This window comes from Schistocerca cancellata, chromosome 8 (assembly GCF_023864275.1).
Source record: "Schistocerca cancellata isolate TAMUIC-IGC-003103 chromosome 8, iqSchCanc2.1, whole genome shotgun sequence".
In the NCBI taxonomy this organism is placed as follows: Eukaryota; Metazoa; Arthropoda; class Insecta; order Orthoptera; family Acrididae; genus Schistocerca; species Schistocerca cancellata.
In genome coordinates, this window is record NC_064633.1 from 556,546,976 (window position 1) to 556,574,054 (window position 27,079).

Consider the following 27,079-nt stretch of genomic DNA (forward strand, 5'->3'; position numbering starts at 1 on the left):
TCGTGCGGTTCTAGGCGCTCCAGTCCGGAGCCGCGCTGCTGCTAGGGTCGCAGGTTCGAATCCTGCCTCGGGCATGGATGTGTGTGATGTCCTTAGGTTAGTTAGGTTTAATTAGTTCTAAGTTCTAGGGGACTGATGACCACAGCAGTTGAGTCCCATAGTGCTCAGAGCCATTTGAACCATTTGAACCAGATGGTTGCTTGTCGAATTTCTTCCATTGCCACGCTGTTGTGGCTATGTAATTACTCATAATGGACGCCTACAGGCCAAATGGACCGTCTGGAACTGACTGCGTATTTTGTGTTAACACAGGCCTCCCAGTTGCCTTCAAACGACAGCACAGAATAGTGTTCAAGTTTCTTGGGGCATCTACGTCCCATAATTAGTTGGTAGCGGTCATTAGCTGTTGTTGTTGACAGCAGGCGACCACCACTTAGCAAAGCTTCCGTGTTATGTGCCTCTCGGGAGTGGCCGAATGTTAGATTGATGTCACAGTGGTCTCGTCTTTGTTGCGTACCACTTCCCATGCTGACAACCTTTCCTGCTGTGAAGTGACAATGAGCGTAAACTACCTGATTAGAAATATCTGATTGACGGACACTAATACGGGATGTGTCCACCCTTCGCCTTTATAATGGCTTCATCTCTACTGAGGACACATTCAATGTCTGAATGTGTAAGGAGGGATGGCAGCCCATTGTTTCTCTACAGCCTAAACCAGAGAAGACGATCTTGGATATCGGCATCTGGAACGAAGTCGCCGTTCTAACTCAACCAAAAGGTATTCCGTTGGGTTCAGTACATTACTGTCCAGTTATCATTGCCCCACAGATGATGCTTTATGACAAGGTGCGGTGTCATGCTGACACAAACAATAATCGTCTCCGAACTATTCCACAACTGTAAGCAGTACAGAATATTGTGACATGTATTCGTATTCTTCCGTATTCAGCATTTTATTAATCTCAATGGAGGGACCACAGTCTAATCACGAAAAACACTCCTATACTGGAACATCACTTCCTCCGTGGTTCACTGTTGGTCGTACATATGATGGCAGGTAACGTTTTTCAGGCACTGACCAAACTCAGTGGCTTCCATCAGACAGTCACAGCGTACAACGTGATTCACCAGTCCAAGTCAGTCGTTTAGAGCTGTGATAGAGCAGGTGAACACCCACCATCCTAATCTGTATGCACTCCTATTTCACGTATTAGGTCTACATAAAATTTTCGCTAAATTTCTTTTCAAAATTCCGTTGTTAAAGTACGTACATTAAGCAAATAGCATGTAAATTATCAAAATGGTAGAAACAAATTCCTCGCACAAAACTTTATGATTCAGATCATTCAGTTTGCTGTCCTCGATGCAATGATATAATTAGTTACGTCAGATGTGATGGCAATCAAAAGTTATTAGTATTATAAAATTTCATACATCTAGCCATAGGGAACATCTTATGGGCTAATAGGTAAATTCGGAAGGAAAAACCTCTTCCAAATTATAGAGCTACTTCTCCTCTTTTCAGTAAAGAATTTACATTAACAAACTTAGTTAGCATAAGAGATATTGTTAATTAAAGATTTCATCTGGACCCAACTTCCTGTGCCAATTACAGTAAAACTACGGTAATTTTGAGGGATCAGTTCATATACTTTTCATCAACTGATTTTTTTGAATCTATTGATACCCATATTTATGAGCAGGGGCTCTTAATTAAAAATTACTAAATTTTCAAGGGTAAATTTTAACATACAAGATGAATCCCATGGTCATAAGTCTGGGATTCCTATTCTGTAGGTATAAATTAGTACTGCATGTTTTATTAGCTCCTGTTTATGCCGAATGACATACAAACATAATTTAATAATAATCTACTTAGCCAGCGAAGGGGAAACATTCTTACCTGTAGAATACATAAACTATTTTAAATTAAAGAATTTGAACAATATTTTCAGTCGGTCTGAGTTTAGGTTTCCGTCATTCTATTCATTCTGCTCCTTCATGTGATATAGCTTCAGTTGTTCAAAAAAATTGTTCAAATCGCTCTGAGCACTATGGGACTTAACTGCTGTGGTCATCAGTCCCCTAGAACTTAGAACTACTTCAACCTAACTAACCTAAGGACATCATACACATCCATGCCTGAGGCAGGATTCGAACCTGCGACCGTAGCGGTCGCGCGGTTCCAGACTGTAGCGCCTAGAACCGCTCGGCCACTCCGGCCGGCAGCTTCAGTTGTGGTAGTCTATATTTTAGACCACCCTTAGGAAGCATTTGTGTCACTTCTCCATTCGTTTAACTGAAGCTGAGGAAACATATTTTATAATTATGAGCAACAGACCTCAAAATGTGTGTTTTGGCTCATTTGAATATTTGTAACTATACCAACAGTTCTGTGACTTTCTCTACTTAATGGCACATGAAGCAACTTTTGGTCACTTAATCTGCCATGTGTCCTCTTTTACTTTCTGGCGAGATAAGAGCAATTAAGCTCCACGTATGTCCGTACTAACTGCCTGTTTGTAAACATTAGAGACTGTATGAGATCTGGCCGTCACCGTTAGGATCTTAGAGACGTGATTAAAGATTCGTAAACTTACAATTTTGAATATAAAAGAGAAGGTTCTAGCTATTTATTTTAAGGATAGATCCTACAACAGTAATTTAAGACGGTGATCCAGCGAAACTTAGCAGCGACCAAGGCTTATTCCATAACAGGTAGGACTGGTTAAGTGCAACAGTCATCCATTGTTCAGCAGCGACTTACACCACATCAGGAGTCGTTTCGAAATGACCTCAGAAATGTGTGTCTTATGAGGAGCTACCCGACCATTGTACCCTATTCTCTTCAAGTTCCTATGCACAGTCATGGTGCTGTCTGGACTGCTGCTAGCAGTATGGAACTCTCGAGTTATTGGTTGCTCTGAAGTAATGCGATTTTTTTACAACCCTCCACAATGCTCAACGGCCCATTCCCATCTGCACAAGAAGCCTGCCTGGTATTGATTTAGATGTGCCTGTCCCTTCGCGTTTCCATTTCACAATCAGATCACCAATAGTCGACTTGAGGCAACTTTAGTAGAGTTGAAATGTCCCTAAGGGATTTGTTACTCAGAGCTCTCCAGACCAACCCGTTCTGCTGTTAAAGTGTGTGCAGAATGCCATGGCCACTAGATGCACAGACAACACGGCACTCTTGGGGAGAATGGTAGTGGCGGGGGTCAACGGCAGGTGCTGTAGGGGGAATGTCGAGCGCTGGAGGGGTAGTGCCATTCTAAACTGAACCCTATGTCCACATTTTCTGTAAATATTAAGTGGGGGGCTCGCCATGTTCACTCTTCTATGGTGGCCATTCAAAAAGATCTACTGTCACCTCTGCTTTGGTTAGTATCCAAAAAGAATTCCGCCGAGAATGCAACGATTTATTTTCGCCTTGCTTGTTAACCATCTATAACTTTCAGAGAAGCATCATGGGTGGCGACTTTTGAGCAAAACATACACATTTTCTGTTTGCCACGTTAAAACTTGCTTCTTTTGACAAAACACAGCGCAGTTCACACAGTCTCACCTCACTAACATGTTGTACAGACACAGCTGCAAAAGAATTCTGAAAACGCTGTTTATTAAGTGTATTAAGTGAGGAACTGAGGAAAATTAAGGTCAGTAGCTTATGAAAAAGGTCAGTCTCAGTACAGAATAAAAGTGTAATGTCTTGACTTATGTTGTTACAAAACCCATATCATTTCTCGTTTCACCAGCTATTGATGGCCCTTAAAAATTGCATCCTTTCATCGGAAATGTCTGCAGTTAGTGGAATAACATGGTAGATAATGAAGTTTTGCTTAATAGTCATACGGCAAAACATTGTACTCTTTGTGTACTATCATTTGCCAAAATTTCATTTCGATATCTCAAACTGCTTGTGAAATATGAGAAATGTTGTGGATATTTCACTCTGGCTTTATCGCTGGCGCGACGCGATCGCAAGTGAGTGTGCTACATCAGATCAGTTTTCTCGAGATTGGTGATAGATAGAAACCTTCAGCCAAGCCTAAAGAAAAATTCAATATGTTAACTAAATTTCACATGCAGCAACGTTTTATGTGATATGCATCAAACTCAAAATCTTAGGGACATCTATTTTTCACTGCAAACTTTTTCGAATTGCGCGCAGTGTCTTACTTCTACGTAAATATCACAATAATTAACGAAATGATCGGACGCCGTCTTGAACCTCACATATAAAGCTATAAGTGAAGCAAAAATAAAATTTTCTTTTACCAAATAATTTCTGTAAAATCATTTGAGAAAGGTTGCAGGGCGTGCGCCTCGGTTCAGTCGTCACAGACCAGTCTAAAGGTTTCAGCCACTGTCGGCTTCTCCTTACGAACAAACGAATGAACTCGCGAAGTGCTGTGCTCACTGCGCGTCGACCACCGCATCCTGCGCGGGCTGCACTGCTTCTCTACAGACAACACAATACTCCCCACCTCCATTTATACTGGCGTGTCCGCCTTCTCATTACCTAGAGGTTTCTGGAAACTTTTGACCAGACAGTGTACATCTCACATAAGCAGCCTGAAGACACGATAAGAGAGATCAGGACTTCCACGGAAGCAAACAGTCAGTCATTTACCCTTGGCTCTATTTACGAGTGGAACCGGAGCATGTGGCTTACGGAGTATGTAAATGCAAATTTCTTGGCTTGGTGTGTAAGTTCTTAGTTTTTTCCATAAATTTAATAAAGACAACAGATATACGAGGTGTGGCTAGAAAAAACCGGACTAGTACTGGTGAAACAATAAAACGAATGCAATAAGGCTGAAAGTCGCGTGGCCTGTCACGTGACTCTCGCTCCGCCTACTGCTCGAGTTTCATCTGCCTCCTGCACTCAGTCTGCCCGTGGCGTCTGTTTTAAGTAGTTGACGTTTTGTCTGTGCGTCGGAAAATGTTGAGTGTACAGAAAGAACAGCGTGTTAACATCAAATTTTGTTTCGAACTAGGAAAATCTGCAAGTGAAACGTTTGTAATGTTACAAGTGTACAGCGATGATTGTTTATCGCGAACACAAGTGTTTGAGTGGTTTAAACGATTTAAAGATGGCCGCGAAGACACCAGTGATGACACTCGCACTGGCAGACCATTGTCAGAAAAAACTGATGCAAACATTGAAAAAATCGGTAAACTTGTTCGACAAGATCGCCGTTTAACAATCAGAGCAGTGTCTGAGTTAACAGGAGTTGACAAGGAAAGTGTTAGGCAGATTCTTCATAAAAGTTTCAACATGAACAAAGTGTTTTCAAAAATGGTTCCAAAGTGTCTCACAATTGAACAGAAGGAACGCCGAAGAATGATTTGTTCTGACATCCTGGAAAACATTGAAAGTGATCCCACCTTCTTACAAAATGTTATTACTTGCGATGAATCGTGGTTTTTTACTTACGATCCCGAAACTAAACGCCAATCGATGCATTGGAAAACTCCTGGTTCTCCACGACAAAAAAAAAGCACGAATGTCAAAATCGAAATACAAGGCAATGATGATTGTTTTTTTTTTGACATCAAAGGGATTGTGCACATTAATTGGGTACCAGAGGGACAAACAGTGAATCAGCATTACTACATTAGCGTCCTGGCTACCCTACGTGAGCGAGTACGGAGAAAACGGAACGATTTGTGGAGAAAAAAGTCATGGATCCTTCACCAAGACAATGCCCCAGCTCACAGTGCGTTGTCAGTGAAGACGTTTTTGGCAAAACACAACATTCCCATCTTAGATCATCCACCCTACTCACCTGATTTGGCCCCCTGTGACTTTTTTCTTTTCCCTAAAGTCGAGTCAGCTTTGAAAGGAACTAGATTTGAGACTGTTGAAGCAGTAAAAGAAAAAGCGACGGAAGTAATGTATGGACTTACCGAAAATGATCTGCAGCATTGCTATGAACACTGGAAAATTCTTATGGAGCAGTGTAGAGACCGAGGAGGAGAGTACATTGAAGGAGATAACATGAAATTGTAAATAATTGTAAATAAATGTTTTTCCAGCATCAGTCCGGTTTTTTTCTAGCCGCACCTCGTATATGTAACAAACACTTTAGTCATGAATAATATATTACCCTTCACTGTTTACAACAGTTTTCCAACGCTGGGATGACTTTTCCATTGCGCGACTGTAGAAATCATGTGGTTCTGATGCGAAGAACTCGGAGCACTGATGTTCGGAGCACATTTTCGTCCGGAAACGAAGTTCCTTGAAGGTTTTTCGATAGAGAGCGGAAAAGGTGGAAAGCTGAGAGCGTAACATCAGGTGGATAAGGCGGGTGCGGAATGGCTTCCCGACCCAAGTGAGGTATAGTGCCTTTTGTCAGTCTAGAAGTATGCCGGCGCGCTTTACCGTGGAGCAGCACCACTTCACGAAGTCTTCCCCGTCGTCGTTTTTAGACTGCGTCCGCAAGACGTCTCAGCTGCTGACAATAAATGTCAGCCGTGATGGTAACACCTCAGGGAAGCAGTTTGTAGTACACAACGTCTGTCACTGTTACACCAGATGCATGACATTATCTTTCGTGGATGCATGCAGCTCTTTGTATGGAGAGCTGCCGCTTTTTTTGGGCTCAGTCATTCCTTTTCCTTTCCTTAGGTTAGCATGAAGACACCATTTCGCTCATCAGTGCGGTACAGAATAGGAATGATCGGTGTCGTTCACGAGCTGTTTGCTGAAGAGCAAGCAGAGGTGCACATATGGCCACCTGTTGATTTTTTGTGATGTTGGCTTAGAACATGCGGTACCCATACACCCGATCTCTGAATTTTCCCCATTGGATGCAAATGTCGCACGACGGTGAAATGATCGCAGTTCGTCACATGCGCCAGTTATCGGGTACACTGACATGTATCACTGTGAATTAAGGCGTTTAAACGCTTTTCATTAAACCCCGAATGTCTTTCTCAACGCGGAGAATCACTAATGTCAGAACGGTCCTCCTTAAAACGAGAAATCCATTTTCTTGCCACACCCTGTCCAGTGAAATTATTTCCAAACACGGCCCAAATGTTCTGGCTGCCTACGCTGCTGTCACCCCTACATTGAACCCAAACAGAAGAATACGTAGGAAATGTATCCATTTCTCCACTTGTCACCCCATTTTCTAGCGTCCACAGCTCCACTCACTATCTCCAAATGACAGAATTACAACATGTAAACTCAAATAGCAACAGTGAACTACAGATAAGAATGACAACCGATAGCAACCCATAGCAACAATTCAATATCAACATGCAAAACAGAAAAGCTAGTAATATCTACATCTACATGGACACTCTACAAATCACATTTAAGTGCCTGGCAGAGGGTTCATCGAACCACCTTCACAATTCTCTATTATTCCAATCTCGTATAGCGCGCGAAAACAATGAACACCTGTATCTTTCCGTACGAGCTCTGATTTCCCTTATTTTATCGTGGTGATCGTTCCGCCCTATGTAGGTCGGTGTCAACAAAATGGTTTAGCGTTCGGAGGAGAAGGTTAGTAATTGGAATTTCGTGAGAAGATTCCGTCGCCACGAAAAACGCCTTTCTTTTGACGATTTCCACCTCAAATCCTGTATCATTTCTGTGACACTCTCTCCCATATTTCGTGATAATACAAAACGTGCTGCCTTTCTTTGAACTTTTTCGAAGTACTTCATCAGTCCTACCTGGTAAGGGTCCCACACCGCGCAGCAGTATTCTAAAAGAGGACGGACAAGCGTAGTGTAGGCAGTCTCCTTAGTAGGTCTGTTGCACAGCCTTTGGTTAGCCTTCCCCACAATATATGACGGTAGTATCTGTTCCTGAAAGAACAGTTACCGTGGATGACTATGCAGCTTTGCTAGAAATGAAATGATAATTAAATGGACACCATAGCTACAAAAAGGCGTTGATACACTTCATTGGGGACATGTTGAAAACGTGTGCCCGGACCAGGACTCGAACCCGGGATCTCCTGCTTACATGGCAGACGCTCTATCCATCTGAGCCACCGCGGGCACAGAGGATAGTGCGTCTGCAGGGACTTATCCCTTGCACGCTCCCCGTGAGATCCACATTCCCAACATGTCCACACCACTACATTCGTAATGTGCCTAATAGATGTTTGCCCATCATACTCATTACTCGTGGCAGATTAATCTACCAAGTCCCGCACGAGTTCGGGCATAGCGTGTGCGTTCGCACAAGAAGGTCAATGGCCGGGAAGCCATATTTTAACTATATATGACGGTAGTATCTGTTCCCGAAAGAACAGTTACCGTGGATGACCATGCAGCTTTGCTAGAAATGAAATGATAATTAAATGGACGCCCTAGCTGCAAACAGGCGTTGATGTACTTCATTGGGGACATGTTGAAAATGTGTGCCCGGACCGGGACTCGAACCCGGGATCTCCTGCTTAAATGGCAGACGCTCTATCCATCTGAGCCACCGCGGACACAGAGGATAGTGCGTCTGCAGGGACTTATCCCTGCACGCTCCCCTATTAGGCGCACTACGAATGTAGTGGTGTGGACATGTTGGGAATGTGGATCTCACGGGGAGCGTGCAAGGGATAAGTCCCTGCAGACGCACTATCCTCTGTGCCCGCGGTGGCTCAGATGGATAGAGCGTCTGCCATGTAAGCAGGAGATCCCAGGTTCGAGTCCTGGTCGGGGCACACATTTTCAACATGTCCCCAATGAAGTACGTCAACGCCCGTTTGCAGCTAGGGTGTCCATTTAATTATCATTTCCTTCCCCACAACATTTTCTATGTGTTCTTTCCAATTTAAGTTGTTCGTAATGGTAATACCTAGGTATTTAGTTGAATTTACGGCTTTTAGATTAGACTGATTTATCGTGCAAGCGAAGATTAACGAGTTCCTTTCAGCGCTCACGTCGATGACGTCACACTTTTCGTTATTTAGGGTCAACTGCCACTTTTCGCTCCATTCAGATATTTTTTTCTAAATCGGTTTGCAGTTTGTTTTGATCTTCTCATGACTTTATTAGTCGATAAATGACATTGTCATCTGCAAACAACTTAAGATGGCTGCTCAGATTGTCTCCCAAGTCGTTTATATACACTCCTGGAAATGGAAAAAAGAACACATTGACACCGGTGTGTCAGACCCACCATACTTGCTCCGGACACTGCGAGAGGGCTGTACAAGCAATGATCACACGCACGGCACAGCGGACACACCAGGAACCGCGGTGTTGGCCGTCGAATGGCGCTAGCTGCGCAGCATTTGTGCACCGCCGCCGTCAGTGTCAGCCAGTTTGCCGTGGCATACGAGAGCTCCATCGCAGTCTTTAACACTGGTAGCATGCCGCGACAGCGTGGACGTGAACCGTATGTGCAGTTGACGGACTTTGAGCGAGGGCGTATAGTGGGCATGCGGGAGGCCGGGTGGACGTACCGCCGAATTGCTCAACACGTGGGGCGTGAGGCCTCCACAGTACATCGATGTTGTCGCCAGTGGTCGGCGGAAGGTGCACGTGCCCGTCGACCTGGGACCGGACCGCAGCGACGCACGGATGCACGCCAAGACCGTAGGATCCTACGCAGTGCCGTAGGGGACCGCACCGCCACTTCCCAGCAAATTAGGGACACTGTTGCTCCTGGGGTATCGGCGAGGACCATTCGCAACCGTCTCCATGAAGCTGGGCTACGGTCCCGCACACCGTTAGGCCGTCTTCCGCTCACGCCCCAACATCGTGCAGCCCGCCTCCAGTGGTGTCGCGACAGGCGTGAATGGAGGGACGAATGGAGACGTGTCGTCTTCAGCGATGAGAGTCGCTTCTGCCTTGGTGCCAATGATGGTCGTATGCGTGTTTGGCGCCGTGCAGGTGAGCGCCACAATCAGGACTGCATACGACCGAGGCACACAGGGCCAACACCCGGCATCATGGTGTGGGGAGCGATCTCCTACACTGGCCGTACACCACTGGTGATCGTCGAGGGGACACTGAATAGTGCACGGTACATCCAAACCGTCATCGAACCCATCGTTCTACCATTCCTAGACCGGCAAGGGAACTTGCTGTTCCAACAGGACAATGCACGTCCGCATGTATCCCGTGCCACCCAACGTGCTCTAGAAGGTGTAAGTCAACTACCCTGGCCAGCAAGATCTCCGGATCTGTCCCCCATTGAGCATGTTTGGGACTGGATGAAGCGTCGTCTCACGCGGTCTGCACGTCCAGCACGAACGCTGGTCCAACTGAGGCGCCAGGTGGAAATGGCATGGCAAGCCGTTCCACAGGACTACATCCAGCATCTCTACGATCGTCTCCATGGGAGAATAGCAGCCTGCATTGCTGCGAAAGGTGGATATACACTGTACTAGTGCCGACATTGTGCATGCTCTGTTGCCTGTGTCTATGTGCCTGTGGTTCTGTCAGTGTGATCATGTGATGTATCTGACCCCAGGAATGTGTCAATAAAGTTTCCCCTTCCTGGGACAATGAATTCACGGTGTTCTTATTTCAATTTCCAGGAGTGTAGATAAGGAACAGCAAAGGTCCTATAACACTACCTTGGAGAACGCCTGAAATCACTTCCGTTTTACTCGATGACTTTCCGTCAATTACTACGAACTGTGTCCTCTCTGACAGGAAATCGCAAATCCACTCACATAACTGAGACGATATTCCATAAGCACGGAATTTTACTACGAGCCGCTTGTGTGGTACAGTGTCAAAAGCCTTCCGGAAATCAAGGAATACGGAATCGATCTGAAATCCCTTGTCAATAGCACTCAACACTTCATGTGAATAAAGAGCTAGTTGTGTTTCCTTCGAGGTAATTCATAATGTTCGAAGACAAAATCCTGCTGCATATCTACGTTAATGATATGGGCTTGTAATTAAGTGGATTACTCCTACTACCTTTCTTGAATATTTGTGTGACCTGTGCAACTTTCCAGTCTTTGGGTACGGATCTTTCGTCGAGCGAACGGTTGTATATGATTGTTAAGCATGGAGGCTTATGCATCAGCATACTCTGAAATAAACCTAATTGGTATACAGTCTGGACCAGAAGACTTGCTTTTATTAAGTGATTTCAGTTGCTTTACTGCTCTGAGGATCTTTACTTCTACGTTACTCATGTTGGCAGCTGTTGTCGATTCGAATTCTGGAGTATTTACTTTGTCTTCTTTTGTGAAGGCATTTCGGAAGGCTGTGTTTAGTTGTAAGATGTCAAGAACTACGCCCTTACATGAAGTCATTAAAGGTCACCGAACTCTTGTTGAGCGAACAGTAGGGCTGAACAGAAATGACTGACAAGCCACAATGCATCTTGTAGAGGGTATACTATGGACATATTGGAATAATTAATGTTGGGTGATGGTTTTAAGATAATCACCCGACATGCAAACTTCGTGGGAACGCATCGATTTACTGGAGAAAGTGCAATACAGGAAAAAGTGGCGTGATTTGGTTCATGGGGTCACGAAGAGTCGGAACCGACTAAATGAATAGAGAGAGAGAGAGAGAGAGAGAGCTTATCCCAGGGAAGTATTGAGAGTTGACCACAGCCGGGTGGTGGAGCGTGACTGGGGAGTGGCGAAGGAAAGCGACAATAGGCAGCTTAGGGCAGCTCAAACTCTGAGAAAGCGGTAACGGGGCGCGGCCTCCAGCTGCCTTAAGATGAGTGACAGTGAGGAGGTGGTTGTCCCCATGCTGGTGTACCAGGAAGCAGACAGAGAACTTGTACGCCTGTTGATAAATGGCAGTCATCCTGTTTTCAGTGAAACATGCGAAAAAGCTGCGCAAAGCTATGGTGCAGCGGTCAACAGAGGCCGAAATATGCGTGTTCGTGACTATAGCAACTTCACGCTGAATTCACGGTCCACAGAGTCTGAAGTAAATCAGGTGAAGAGCGACAGTATGAAACACACCGGCCTCCGATGGGAACATAGGACCAAGGAATTTGTTCATTTCCCAGAGCAGGCATTGGTCGGCTCTAGGAAGCGACGCATAATTAACGCGACTTGCACTGCAATTGGCGTAAAGTGATTTTTCTGGAGGGGAAACCGAGGTGAAGAGCAGACTGGCAGAAGTCTCTGTAGAAGTGATCCGTTCCCAGCTTGCCTAGAGTGCAGACGTGGCGTTCTTTACTCAGCTTGCCTGAGAGAGAGTGAACATCTCTGCAGTTTAGGAATTAGCAAACGGAACGATTGAGCTCGGAGATAGAAAGTTTTGGTTCAGCTGTGTACTGAGCAAGACAGCTAGGAGTGAATAGACGAGCGCAGCCTTGCAGCACCACGAGGCCGGCCGACGTCCGCACAACTACGCCGCCCCGCCACGCTGAATTCGGTGATATTGCGCCCGCTCCGGCTTGAGTTAGGCCACTGATTAATTTGTTGGATCATGGCGGCAAAGTTTCTACGAGGGTTTCATGGGCCGTGTATTGTAGAATTCTTCTCGCACTTCGCAATACGCCTGGGTCAGTCGATAGGAATTAATTTTGATTTATCGCGCTTTACTCCACGTAAACGCAATTTATTACCACTGCGTGTTAGGAGAGTTATGTAATGTGATGATTGAAGGTCGTGAGTTAAAATAAATTTGTGCTAATCGACTGCATCTGTTTTCAATCAAGAAGTTGAAATCCCAAGTCACTTTCTTAATTAATTTTATGCATCAGTTGTTCAATAGCTGAATATAACATGAATGTGCACCCATTTTTAATTAAAAGGGATCAATTCTGAATCAATTAATGTCAACACTGCCACTGCAGTTCAATCAGGAGTCACAGGGCCTTATTACTTTCTTTGCGTTATCCGATACTGCGGCAGTTTAGCACTCTCTGTTGATCTGTTAGTCCATTAGCTAGGGTGAACACACGCCAAAACCAGATAAGTGACCGGTGGGATGTTACATAGTAAATTTGCTTTGGCAGCACTGTCTTCGATAGTATCTCCATTGTTATCGCTCAGAAAAGTGAAATTTCCGGTCCGCAGCTCGTGGTCGTGCGGTAGCGTTCTAGCTTCCCACGCCTGGGTTCCCGGGTTCGATTCCTGGCGGGGTCAGGGATTTTCTCTGGCTCGTGATGACTGGGTGTTGGCCGGCCTTGGTGGCCGTGCGGTTCTAGGCGCTGCAGTCCGGAACCGCGGGACTGCTACGGTCGCAGGTTCGAATCCTGCCTCGGGCATGAATGTGTGTGATGTCCTTAGGTTAGTTAGGTTTAAGTAGTTCTAAGTTCTAGGGGACTGATGACCTAAGATGTTAAGTCCCATAGTGCTCAGAGCCATTGAACCAGTTTTGAACTGGGTGTTGTGTGATGTCCTTAGGTTGGTTAGGTTTAAGTAGTTCTAAGTTCTAGGGGACTGATGACCATAGATGTAAAGTCCCATAGTGCTCAGAGCCATTTGAACCATTTTTTGAACTGGGTGTTGTGTGATGTCCTTAGGTTAGTTAGGTTTAAGTAGTTCTAAGTTCTAGGGGACTGATGACCTAAGATGTTAAGTCCCATAGTGCTCAGAGCCATTTGAACCAGTTTTGAACTGGGTGTTGTGTGATGTCCTTAGGTTAGTTAGGTTTAAGTAGTTCTAAGTTCTAGGGACTGATGACCATAGATGTTAAGTTCCATAGTTCTGAGAGCCATTTGAACCATTTTTTGAAATTTCCGTGTCATCCACCGCGGATCTAAGGAAAGAGTGATAACAGTAGTGCGCCGTGTCATCAGTGTGAAGGCGAGCAAGCTCAGCGCATGCGGGAGTAGTGTACTGACCGAGCCAGAGGCGGCGCGCGATGTGCGGCGGGAAGATGAGGTGCAGCAGGCTGACGTTCTTCTGGCGCTCGGCGTCGACGGCGCGGTTCGCCTCCTCGACGCGGCCCTTCAGCTTGTCCATGCGCCGCCGCAGTCCGTCCTGGTGGATAAACAGTAGCAAGCAGTACTAGTGTTATGTATCAATGAGTAACTCTCACTGCTGGATATGTCATGGTACTGGGACCACCTTTTAAGATTTTACAAAAACATTAAAATAAAAACACTTTTTGGTACAAATCTTTCTAATTGAAACGCGTATGTATTCAGTGTATTCATTGACAGCGATGGCGAGGCATGACAGAATCTCTGACCAGAGAGTTATTTATCGTTGCTAGTCTGCGCTTGACCGCGCGAGAGTTCAGGGCAGTTGCGTGTAGCGAGCCGACAGTAGCAGTTGTGGTACGTAGCGAGTCGCGGGAGCATGTAGATTAGTTGCAAGTGGCACTCTGTCTGCAGTAGTCAGTCAGTACAGTTGCGTGTGAGGAGTCGGCGGGCGTCGACATGGGTCTCTGGTCACGATTCAGGACGAGGTATATTGTTAAATAAGGTAATGAAGCAGCATTGCGCTCAGCTAATAATGTATTGTAATTGTAATTAATTTGTTCAAGAAATGCCCCAATAATAATTCTGTTTTCAAAGCAATCGTTATTAAAAAGAAAAAAAAAATCATTACAATTGAATGTTCATTTCTCAATTTTTGTGTCGAGTTTACATTGGGCCATTATTTTTCAATATTTTTGTAGCGAAGGTACAGTCGCTTTTATTTCAATTTAGCGATGTTTTGCGGGAGCTCAACAACATTTGAGTCATTATTATTCAGTAATCATGTGGGGAAATAACTTTTGGCTCGTTTTCATTATCATAGGCTTTTCTTTTTATTTTTTCTTGGGAGGTTACACTTGGCTCCATTTATATTTAATAATTGTCATACATTTCTGTGGGGAGGTTACATAATGTATCTCAAAATATCCGCCTATAAAATTCGTATTCTTTTGAAATAGTTGGAGGCATTTCCGGATACATTTTTTCACTGAAATGTTGCTACTCAAAAACATGGTTTCGGGAAGATTCAACATCTTGGAACTTCGTGGCATATTAAAACTGCGTGCCGGACCGAGCCTCGAAATCGGAGACCTTTGCCTTTCACGGGCAAGTGCTCCACCGACTGAGCTACCCAAGAAGGATTCACGACCCGCCCTTTACAGCTTTAATTCCGCCAAGACCTCGTCCCGTACCTTCCAAACTTCACAGAAGCTCACCTGCGAAGCTTAAAGAACTAGCACTTCTGGAAAAAAAAGTACATTGCGGAGACATGGCTTAGCCACATTTTGTTGAGATGATGAAAATCTCTGCCGAAGATTTTTTTGACACAAAGAAACAAAGAAGTCGCCAGTCAGATGAATACGTGTAGTGCAACTTCAGTTCGATGTATTTCTCTGCCAACTGATCACTCGTTTGACAGCTTGCACTGACGCGAAGAAGAACGATGCGATGTTTTCGGTTGTTTTTCTTGGTTTCATCGATCCGGCTAAAAAATTGTTGGATAACTTAACCTGCCTTCCCCAGTATTTTATGCTCATGCTTCATTACAACAGTTTAGTTTGCGGCGATCGCGTTTGAGTAAGGGCTGGTTGCCAGAGAGAACACGCTTCGTTGCGAAATAGGGGGCATATTGCCTAAAACGAAAACATGTCTTCTTGGAGATGTCCGTCTACGCGCCTAAATAGAAGGATGTTTGTTTTGTGCCGTAAGCATTTTGGTTCTTTTTATTTTTAAGCGTCTTCAATTGTCTGTAATACACACAACACACACACACACACACACACACACAGCTACAAAGTCACGCAGTTTCACACGCACATACATAACAAACTAACGAATATCAAACTACATACAAATATCACGACGCAAACAAAAGTCAAATAAAAGACACACAATGTACGACGGCCAAAAATTTCACGATAAAACATATGGATTAATGCGGGGGCTATTCGGAAAGTAAGGTCCAATAGGTCGCGATATGGAAAGGACAGTGAAAATCCGATGAAGCTGTGCGCCGACGTGTTGGGCAATGTCTTTCGTGTGTCCGTCGATCGCGTCACATTGCTCTTTTCAACTCTGAGCACACAGTGAGCGCGTAAAGGTGCCTAGAACAATAGTGTCTCCCGCGAAGTGTGGGTGAGGTTTCGGCTGATATCATGCAACTCATCATAACGTACGTCTAATGCTTTTCCTTCTTTATGACCAGAGACCGGATTATACGCATTTCCGCGTTGCAACGTATTTCCATACTTGGCTCCACTTCATTAAGCATATTTTAACTAAAAACTAGTTATGATGCATATTTTCGCTCTGTGTTTAGAATACACTCCTGGAAATTGAAATAAGAACACCGTGAATTCATTGTCCCAGGAAGGGGAAACTTTATTGACACATTCCTGGGGTCAGATACATCACATGATCACACTGACAGAACCACAGGCACATAGACACAGGCAACAGAGCATGCACAATGTCGGCACTAGTACAGTGTATATCCACCTTTCGCAGCAATGCAGGCCACTATTCTCCCATGGAGACGATCGTAGAGATGCGGGATGTAGTCCTGTGGAGCGGCTTGCCATGCCATTTCCACCTGGCGCCTCAGTTGCACCAGCGTTCGTGCTGGACGTGCAGACCGCGTGAGACGACGCTTCATCCAGTCCCAAACATGCTCAATGGGGGACAGATCCGGAGATCTTGCTGGCCAGGGTAGTTGACTTACACCTTCTAGAGCACGTTGGGTGGCACGGGATACATGCGGACGTGCATTGTCCTGTTGGAACAGCAAGTTCCCTTGCCGGTCTAGGAATGGTAGAACGATGGGTTCCATGACAGTTTGGATGTACCGTGCACTATTCAGTGTCCCCTCGACGATCACCAGTGGTGTACGGCCAGTGTAGGAGATCGCTCCGCACACCATGATGCCGGGTGTTGGCCCTGTGTGCCTCGGTCGTATGCAGTCCTGATTGTGGCGCTCACCTGCACGGCGCCAAACACGCATACGACCATCATTGGCACCAAGGCAGAAGCGACTCTCATCGCTGAAGACGACACGTCTCCATTCGTCCCTCCATTCACGCCTGTCGCGACACCACTGGAGGCGGGCTGCACGATGTTGGGGCGTGAGCGGAAGACGGCCTAACGGTGTGCGGGACCGTAGCCCAGCTTCATGGAGACGGTTGCGAATGGTCCTCGCCGATACCCCAGGAGCAACAGTGTCCCTAATTTGCTGGGAAGTGGCGGTGCGGTCCCCTACGGCACTGCGTAGGATCCTACGGTCTTGGCGTGCATCCGTGCGTCGCTGCGGTCCGGTCCCAGGTCGACGGGCACGTGCACCTTCCGCCGACCACTGGCGACAACATCGATGTACTGTGGAGACCTCACGCCCCACGTGTTGAGCAATTCGGCGGTACGTCCACCCGGCCTCCCGCATGCCCACTATACGCCCTCGCTCAAAGTCCGTCAACTGCACATACGGTTCACGTCCACGCTGTCGCGGCATGCTACCAGTGTTAAAGACTGCGATGGAGCTCCGTATGCCACGGCAAACTGGCTGACACTGACGGCGGCGGTGCACAAATGCTGCGCAGCTAGCGCCATTCGACGGCCAACACCGCGGTTCCTGGTGTGTCCGCTGTGCCGTGCGTGTGATCATTGCTTGTACAGCCCTCTCGCAGTGTCCGGAGCAAGTATGATGGGCCTGACACACCGGTGTCAATGTGTTCTTTTTTCCATTTCCAGGAGTGTATAAACCGTTGCGTCGAATATGTAGAGGAGTAGTTGGAAGGGTAGCAAACATTTTCTATTTTCACAGTGGTTTCCATTTCACGACCATTCGGACCTCTCTTTCCGAACAGCCTACGTAAGATCACAAAATCGTAAGTAGAAACAAATATTAATTTTACCTTTTCAAACATGCGTCACAAAAGTTGTTTCTCATCTAACAAGAGAATAAGAAAATAAAACTGTAGCATCGTAACATGTCTGTGATCTTTTTTGTATAAAAGACTGCCCAAACCCCTATGGATAGAAACTTGAAATTTGGAGGTGTGGGTCTTATACTGTAGGCGTCGTTTAAGATGAGATATTTTGAAATTTCGAAGGGGTGAAATAGGGGACGATTTTTCTAAATGTAGTTATTAAGGCAATTTTAAAGCTAGACCTACGAAAATTGGTATTTGGTTTCGCGGTCAGAAATAAAGAAATACGTGTTTCAGCATTTTTGGAAATTTAGCCCTAAGGGACTGAACAGTAGGTGAAAGCTTCTTTTTGAAAATACATCATTATTGAAGAATTCCTAAAGTATTCTTAACGCTACATATTTGACTTCTCGGTTACAAATAAAAAAAAAACGTGTTTCACTGATTTTGGAAATTCAACCCCTATGGGAGTGAAACGGAGAATGAAAGTTTTATGGGGAATATTTCACTGTGGAAGCATTTTTGAAGCTGAATCTATGAAAATTTATGGTTGGCTTCTCTGTTAGAAACGAAACATACGCATGTCACTGTTTTGTGAAAGTACTTCATTGCGAAAACATTTTTAAAGCTGCATCTTTGAAAATTAGTGATAGAGATAGAAAAATTCATATTTAACTGGTTTTGGAAATTCAACTCCTAAGGGGGTAAAATAGGATCAGTCTGATCCATTGACTAATCACCGCCCAGCCCAAACCTTTAAGGATAGAGACTTGGAGTTTGGATAGGGTGTGGACCTTATACTATAGGCATCGTTTAAGAACGGATTGTCCGAAATTCCACTCCTAAGGCGGTAAAACAAGGGGTGAAAGGTTTTTTGAAAGTATGTTGCTATTAAGGGAATTTCGAAGGTAGAACAACGAGAACTGGTATTTGGTTTTTTAGTCAGAAAATAAAAATTCGTGTTTCAGCATTTTTGGAAATTCAGCCTGGCGGGTGAAATGTGGGGTGAAAGTTTTTTTGAAAATAAATACTAAGGAACAACTAAAGGATTTTTAAGGGTACATCTATGACAATCGGTATTTGACTTCTTGGTTAGAAACAAAAGAATGCATTTCAGTGTTTCTGGAAATTCAGTCCCTAAGGGAGTGCAAAAGGGGATGAAATTTTTAAGCAAATATTTCGTTACATTGAAAAACTTCAAAGCTGAATTTATCAAACCTAGTATTGCAATTCTGGGTTAGATGTAAAGAAATATTTGCTAGCGGATGAAAGATGCTATGAAAATATCTCCACAAAAACGCAAGAAGCATGACTAACAAAAAATTTGGACTCAGCCAACAGCATTGCTTATTTGACCTTAATTAGCGTGAAAGGTTTTGTGAACAACATGAAAATTCGATTACATAAAAACAAAAAATATCTCCGCAGACCAGACAGTCTACTAGAGCGAAGCAGCGGACGCTAAGCTAGTCGCTATGTAATGCAATTACTATACCCATAAAAGAAACATGTATTACTGCCCACTGAAGATGATACAGAAATAAAAAGAAGCAAAACGAGTGTGGTAAAAAACAAACAACCTGTCATTTAGTTTCGTAGACGGACCACACCTCCAGAAACATAGAAGCAATTAAGGAACAACGGAAAACTGTTTATTTTAAGAGTGTGAAAGGTCCTGAAATTTAAGAGGAAAAATGTTGCCTTTAAGTATAACAGTACATATCATTTTACTTCGTTTATTGATTTCGGAAGTATACACTTTCTAACAATGCTTGGACTCAACCATGCTTGTGTTAACAGTTAAATTTATTCCACTTTCACACCGCCATTGCTGTATTGCTTTTCACATTAATCTTTCACGCTATAACAGACTGCGGTGGCCATTATAACTGTTCAAGTAATAATATGTCCCGTCAACGGATGCTACTGACTTTTTCACAACACTGATTTGTCGACTGTTTCGCGTGTAATTACGATTACCCTCCGCGAATAAATCGAATAATTACTCATTGCTGGCCTACCGATCGATGGACAACTTCCAGGCTTGTTTATTTGCGTGGCCATCTTCCGCAGCAGCTGTTAACATCTGTTATTATATGTTATCTGTCTTGAGCTGACTGCAGTGTAATTAAAAAGAATTACACCACAGGCGTTTCGCTTTTATTTACAAAGCATCTTCTGTGGTATTCTGTAAATTGGATACACAGATTTTTACATTTATGTTTTGCTCCTTTTAGGTTAAAAACAGCGTTTTATTTACGAAGTTGGTCTGTAAGCTACTTACGGTGTTTCTTTACATAGTCTGCTCCTTCCCCTCTTGCTAGCAGCGGTTAATTTCGACAGGCTTCATTTCACATCTGCATTTATTGGCGTTTTGCGTTATTTCCTGCGCTTCACTACTTATAATTGACTTTCTTAACTGTTTCTCATTCACCACTTCTACAGTGTTTATGCCTTTTCCTTTGTTTTCGTTCACGTTGTGAGTGTTGCCAACCTATGAAACAATTTTGTGTGTGTGTATGTGTGTGTGTGTGTGTGTGTGTGTGTGTGTGTGTGTGAGAGAGAGAGAGAGAGAGAGAGAGAGAGAGAGAGAGAGAGAGAGCCCTTCTGCTGAGAGTAAGACTTGGGTGTTAGTTGGCTGGTGGGACGGAGGAAGTCTTCCTGGGAGTACTCCCCCTCTGGCCTGTCCTGCTTGCTGGTTGTGTAGTGGGCAGCTTCGCCTCATGAGGCGAGAGTTTGTTGCACAGCAGGACAGGGGGACAGTGATGGTACCTTGACTCTGGGCGACTTCACAACCTCAGAGCCAAATTTGAGGTCGCATGTCTGTGGTGCAGCCATGTCCTTCATGGAGCGAGGGGTAACAAGAACTGAACTATAAGTGCCAGACAGGAGAAAACAGGTTTTGCGGCTAGCCAGTAACTTGCGAGCTACTGGGTAAGGCACTTTTTCCTTTACCCGAATTTCTTGAACAGCTTGCTCGTCGAGATACACGGGACAATCCCGGGAGGAGGGTGCATGGCCGCCATTGCAGTTGATACAGCGGGCAGAAAGAGGCGGACATTCGTCCTCGTGTGTATCCCTGCCACAGGTTACGCATTTGGCCGGGTGTTGACAAGATGTTCTAGTGTGACTGAACTGATGACACTGGTAACAGCGCACCGGATTCGGAATGTACGGCTGGACTGTGATGATTTCGTTGCCTGCTTTAATCTTGCATGGCAGCACCACCCTATCAAAGGTGAGGAAAATAGTGCGGATGGGCACCAAGGAAGAATCGACCTTTTTCATGACATGATGAACGCCAATGATACCCTGACTGGAGAGGTAAGATTGCATTTCAGCATGGGTCAGGCCGTCAGGCAGCCCGGTGTAAACTACACCATGTGAAGAATTCAAAGTTCTATGTTCCTCGACACAAACAGGGTAGCCGCGGAGAAGCGAGGCAGCAAGAAGTTGTTGTGCTTGGGTATAAGAAGCCGTCTCCAAAAATTAAGTCCTATTCCGTAAACGAGAGCAAGATTTCACAGGGCCAGCAATGGCAATAACACCTTTCTGAATAATAAACGTATTGATCATGGTGAAGGACTGACCATCTTCAGTACATGATACGAGAAGGAACCGTGGTGCAGCGGGAAGGGCCTTCAAATCAGCAGCCTCATTACGTTTTTCTTTCGTCGACATCCGTGGAGAGGATGAGTGACTTATCACGAGGAAATCCCCCATGATTGCCAGCGTCTCCGATGGTGTGCTCCTTCCAACTGGGGGCCCCCTACACAAGGGGGCGCACCTGCCTTAGGTGATTGTTCACACCTCAGGTCACACTTCCCGAACACCTGATGGAGGGATGAATGGGCGTTCTGTGTAGGTTACAACTTAGGCAATTACCCCTCCCTGGGCCTGGCCTGTACCGGGGGGGGGGACATGCAAACCCTACCTGTCGACCCGGGGCTGGGAATTTGGGAATTACGCGTTACCCAGTCACCTTTTACACATCAGACACACGGGTTGGTCTTCAGGAGCGCACAGAGAGGAAGAAGAAAAAAGAGGATCCTCAAACGCCGAAGTGGAGGAACGAGAGGGTAAGGGAAACAAAGAAAGGAAAAAAGGAGCCAAAAAAGAAAGTTGAGACTATTCGCAGGTAAGTAACAGAATGCAGAACATTCCCAATAGTACCCCAGACATGTTCCCCAAGGGAGGGGAAAAAGAATAACAAGGGGATAGACATGCAGCACGGAAGAGAAAAAGTGCTGCAAAGGCTGGGGCCCTTTGGTATCCAAACACAAACCCACCAAAGAGTGGCGAACCCCCCCCCGGGGGGGGGGGGGGGGAGGGGGTTCGTGGCATAGCTACCAGTGAAGGCTCAGTGTGGGGACAATGTGTGAACCAAGCAGGAAGCCATACCACAGAGACGCACCTCGTGTTTCCTACAGCTAACTGAGCGAGTATGAAAGGTTGTGGCCTTCCAAGTGGCGATGTGTCCATTTGGAGGGTTTCACACAAGTTGGCCGTTTGGGTGTATGATGTAGACCTGGTAAGCGCTGTCTTGTAGACTGTTTTCCTTCAAGATGGCCTTATGGTCAGGGGTCTTGTGACAGCCAGAGCGAGAGCACCAGCAGCAGCGAGTACTGTTTGTATAAAGCGTTTTTGTACTTATTTGCTGCGCTTAGCTTTTAAATAGTTTTTCTGGGAAAACCTAGCGTAGTTTTCGCGTCTCGAATTTCAGTGAGTGTTTCTTTATTATCAGAGTAGCTCATCAGAAGATTATCTTGGGAATTTGTCACCGTATAGGGTAGGGTAAACATAGTCATGTGTAGGGACTGTGGTTGTTGTGAGCGGACGCAAGGAGAATTGGCCACTCTTCGGGGGCAGGTGGAGGCTTTGTCTGTTAGGCTCATCGAGCTCGAGGCGCAGGCGTCGGCTCGTAGTGGCGTTGGGGCAACTGTGGTGAGACCTATGCCTACTTCGGTGGCCTTGGAATCACATGGAACCCCTGATGTCGCTGCGTCTTCCGGCAGTGAGCATCTTACCGGTCAGCCATCACTCCAGGGTGAATGGCGGACAGTGGTGGGCTCGCGCGTGCCTGGCCGAAAGGCGAAGGTGGGATCTGGCCGCGTGGCGGCTGCCTTACCCCTTTCCAACAGGTACGGGGTGCTTCCTAGTGGTGATGACATCGTTTCCGAGCCACCACAGGATGCCTCGCCTGTTGGGCCAGTGGCCGATTCTCCGGCAAGGTCCCGACAGTCACAGAGGGCGGGCCTATTAGTTATAGGGAGCTCCAACGTTAGGCGGGTTATGGAGCCCCTCAGGAAAATAGCGGGTAGGTCGGGGAAGAATGCCAGTGTGCACTCGGTGTGCTTGCCGGGGGGTCTCGTCCGTAATGTGGAGGAGGCCCTTCCGGCAGCTATTGAACGCACTGGGTGTGACCGGCTGCAGATAGTAGCACATGTCGGAACGAATGACGCCTGCCGCTTGGGTTCTGAGGCCATCCTTGGTTCCTTCCGGCGGCTGGCTGATTTGGTGAAGACAACCAGCATCGCACGCGGAGTGCAAGCTGAGCTTAATATCTGCAGCATAGTGCCCAGAGTCGATCGTGGTCCTCTGGTTTGGAGCCGTGTGGAGGGTCTAAACCAGAGGCTCAGACGACTCTGCGACTATAATGGTTGCAAATTCATCGACCTCCGTTATTGGGTGGAGAACTGTAGGGCCCCCCTAGACAGGTCAGGCGTGCACTACACACCGGAAGCAGCTACTAGGGTAGCAGAGTACGTGTGGCGTGCACACGGGGGTTTTTTAGGTTAGAGGGACCCCCCCTTGGGCGAAACGATAAAATACCTGACGGCTTACCAGAGAGGACATTATCATCGTTGATAAAGAACGTCCGTCCTCAGAGACCAAAAACAGGAAAAGTTAACGTAATATTGGTAAACTGCAGGAGTATCCAGGGCAAGGTTCCTGAATTAGTATCTCTTATTGAAGGAAATAGTGCGCATATAGTATTAGGAACGGAAAGTTGGTTAAAACCGGAAGTGAACAGTAACGAAATCCTAGACACAGAATGGAATATATACCGCAAGGATAGGATAAACGCCAATGGTGGAGGAGTATTTATAGCAGTAAAGAATTCAATAATATCCAGTGAAGTTATTAGCGAATGCGAATGTGAAATAATCTGGGTTAAGCTAAGTATCAAAGGTGGGTCAGATATGATAGTCGGATGCTTCTATAGACCACCTGCATCAGCAACCGTAGTAGTTGAGCGCCTCAGAGAGAACCTGCAGAACGTCGTGAAGAAGTTTCGTGATCATACTATTGTAATAGGGGGAGACTTCAATCTACCAGGTATAGAATGGGATAGTCACACAATCAGAACTGGAGCCAGGGACAGAGACTCTTGTGACATTATCCTGACTGCCTTGTCCGAGAATTACTTCGAGCAGATAGTTAGAGAACCAACTCGTGAAGCTAACGTTTTAGACCTCATAGCAACAAATAGACCGGAACTTTTCGACTCCGTGAATGTAGAAGAGGGTATCAGTGATCATAAGTCAGTGGTTGCATCAATGACTACAAGTGTAATAAGAAATGCCAAGAAAGGAAGGAAAATATATTTGCTTAACAAGAGTGATAGGGCACAAATCGCAGAATATCTGAGTGACCACCATCAAACGTTCATTTCTGAGGAAGAGGATGTGGAACAAAAATGGAAAAAATTCAGAAACATCGTCCAGTACGCCTTAGATAAGTTCGTACCGACTAAGGTCCAAAGCGAGGGGAAAGATCCACCGTGGTATAACAATCATGTACGAAAGGTACTACGGAAACAAAGAAAGCTTCATCATAGGTTTAAGAGTAGTCGAATCATAGCTGATAAGGAAAAGCTGAACGAAGCGAAAAAGAGCGTAAAGAGAGCAATGAGAGAAGCATTCAATGAATTCGAACATAAAACATTGGCAAACAATCTAAACAAGAACCCTAAAAAGTTTTGGTCATATGTAAAATCGGTAAGCGGATCTAAATCCCCTATTCAGTCACTCGTTGACCACGATGGCACCGAAACAGAGGACGACCGAAGAAAGGCAGAAATACTGAATTCAGTGTTCCGAAACTGTTTCACTGCGGAAAATCGTAACACGGTCCCTGACTTCAGCCGTCGCACGGACGCCAAAATGGAAAATATTGAAATAAACGATATCGGAATTGAAAAACAACTGCTATCACTTAGTAGCGGAAAAGCATCCGGACCAGACGAGATACCCTTAAGATTCTACAGTAATTATGCTAAAGAACTTGCCCCCTTTCTATCAGCAATTTATCGTAGATCGCTGGAGGAACGTAAAGTACCTAGCGACTGGAAGAAAGCGCAGGTCGTTCCCATTTTCAAGAAGGGTCATAAATCAGATGCGAATAATTATAGGCCTATTTCACTTACGTCAATCTGTTGTAGAATAATGGAACATGTTTTGTGTTCTCGTATTATGACGTTCTTAGATAATACAAATCTCCTTCATCATAACCAACATGGATTCCGCAAACAGAGATCATGTGAAACTCAGCTCGCCCTATTTGCCCAAGAAATTCACAGTGCCGTAGACACTGGCGAGCAGATTGATGCCGTATTCCTGGACTTCAGGAAGGCATTTGATACGGTTCCGCACTTACGTTTAGTGAAAAAAATACGAGCTTACGGAATATCGGACCAGGTTTGTGATTGGATTCAGGATTTCCTAGAAGAAAGAACACAACATGTCATTCTTAACGGTTCAAAATCTGCAGATGTAGAGGTAATTTCGGGAGTACCGCAAGGAAGCGTGATAGGACCTTTATTGTTTACAATATACATAAATGACTTAGTTGACAACATCGGTAGCTCCGTGAGGCTATTTGCAGATGACACGGTTGTCTACAAGAAAGTAGCAACATCAGAAGACTCGTACGTACTCCAGGAAGACCTGCAGAGGATTAATGCATGGTGCGACAGCTGGCAGCTTTCCCTAAACGTAGATAAATGTAATATAATGCGCATACATAGGGGCAGAAATCCATTCCAGTACGATTATGCCATAGGTGGTAAATCATTGGAAGCGGTAACGACCGTAAAATACTTAGGAGTTACTATCCGGAGCGATCTGAAGTGGAATGATCACATAAAACAAATAGTGGGAAAAGCAGGCGCCAGGTTGAGATTCATAGGAAGAATTCTAAGAAAATGTGACTCATCGACGAAAGAAGTAGCTTACAAAACGCTTGTTCGTCCGATTCTTGAGTATTGCTCATCAGTATGGGACCCTTACCAGGTTGGATTAATAGAAGAGATAGACATGATCCAGCGAAAAGCAGCGCGATTCGTCATGGGGACATTTAGTCAGCGCGAGAGCGTTACGGAGATGCTGAACAAGCTCCAGTGGCGGACACTTCAAGAAAGGCGTTACGCAATACGGAGAGGTTTATTATCGAAATTACGAGAGAGCACATTCCGGGAAGAGATGGGCAACATATTACTACCGCCCACATATATCTCGCGTAATGATCACAACGAAAAGATCCGAGAAATTAGAGCAAATACGGAGACTTACAAGCAGTCGTTCTTCCCACGCACAATTCGTGAATGGAACAGGGAAGGGGGGATCAGATAGTGGTACAATAAGTACCCTCCGCCACACACCGTAAGGTGGCTCGCGGAGTATAGATGTAGATGTAGATGTAGATGTTAGATACTTAAGCTACAGCACTCGTTCACTTTTGGTGTTTTTGGAGGGGACGCTACCCAGCGCTCGGTATGTGTAGAATATTGTTGGACCCGTTTTTTTGCTGTTCTTGCAATAGGAAGGTGATGCGTTGTTCCAACAGGATAACGCTCGTCCACACACTGCTCGAGAAATTCGATGTGCTCTGCAAAACGATGAGCAAATACCCTGGCCAGCACAATCTCTGGACTTATCTCTAATCGTACACGTGTGGGCTATGATAGAATGAGAAGTGACCAATGCGACTCTTCGACCAACAACTATTACAGAACTACGTGAGCAGGTCGAGCAGGGTGGCATAACGTATCACAGGACAGTATTCGCTACCTGTACGATCGACTAGATGCCAGAGTCAGAGCCTGCATTATTACCACTGGAGACTGCATCACATGGGCGTGTCAGTATGGATCGATACCCTGTGCTTCAGAACCACTTGTGCTATTGATCCATAAATGTAATAATTTCATGTTCACCATATGCACTGTTGCAACAATAACTCTTGAGTGAACTGGAAACCTCTAAAAGGGTGTACTAACTTTTTCCCAGCAGTGTAGTTGGAGCCAGTGGAATGAGATGGG

The 27,079-nt window shown here is 45.4% G+C and overlaps 1 protein-coding gene and 3 non-coding genes across 4 annotated transcripts in view; 1 reads left to right on the forward strand and 3 right to left on the reverse strand.

Annotated features, from left to right (window-relative positions):
* LOC126095686 (head-specific guanylate cyclase-like) overlaps positions 1 to 27,079 on the reverse strand; it is a 230,754-nt gene that overhangs the window by 177,052 nt on the left and 26,623 nt on the right. The window contains exon 3 of the mRNA XM_049910442.1: positions 13,757 to 13,895. Coding sequence (XP_049766399.1) covers positions 13,757 to 13,895 — 139 coding nt within the window. The remainder of the gene's footprint in view (positions 1 to 13,756; positions 13,896 to 27,079) is intronic.
* Trnat-ugu (transfer RNA threonine (anticodon UGU)) lies at positions 7,958 to 8,032 on the reverse strand. Its single transcript has one exon. It is a non-coding gene; the product is annotated as a tRNA-Thr (tRNA).
* On the reverse strand, positions 8,398 to 8,472 carry Trnak-uuu (transfer RNA lysine (anticodon UUU)). The gene has a single exon. It is a non-coding gene; the product is annotated as a tRNA-Lys (tRNA).
* On the forward strand, positions 8,619 to 8,693 carry Trnat-ugu (transfer RNA threonine (anticodon UGU)). The gene has a single exon. It is a non-coding gene; the product is annotated as a tRNA-Thr (tRNA).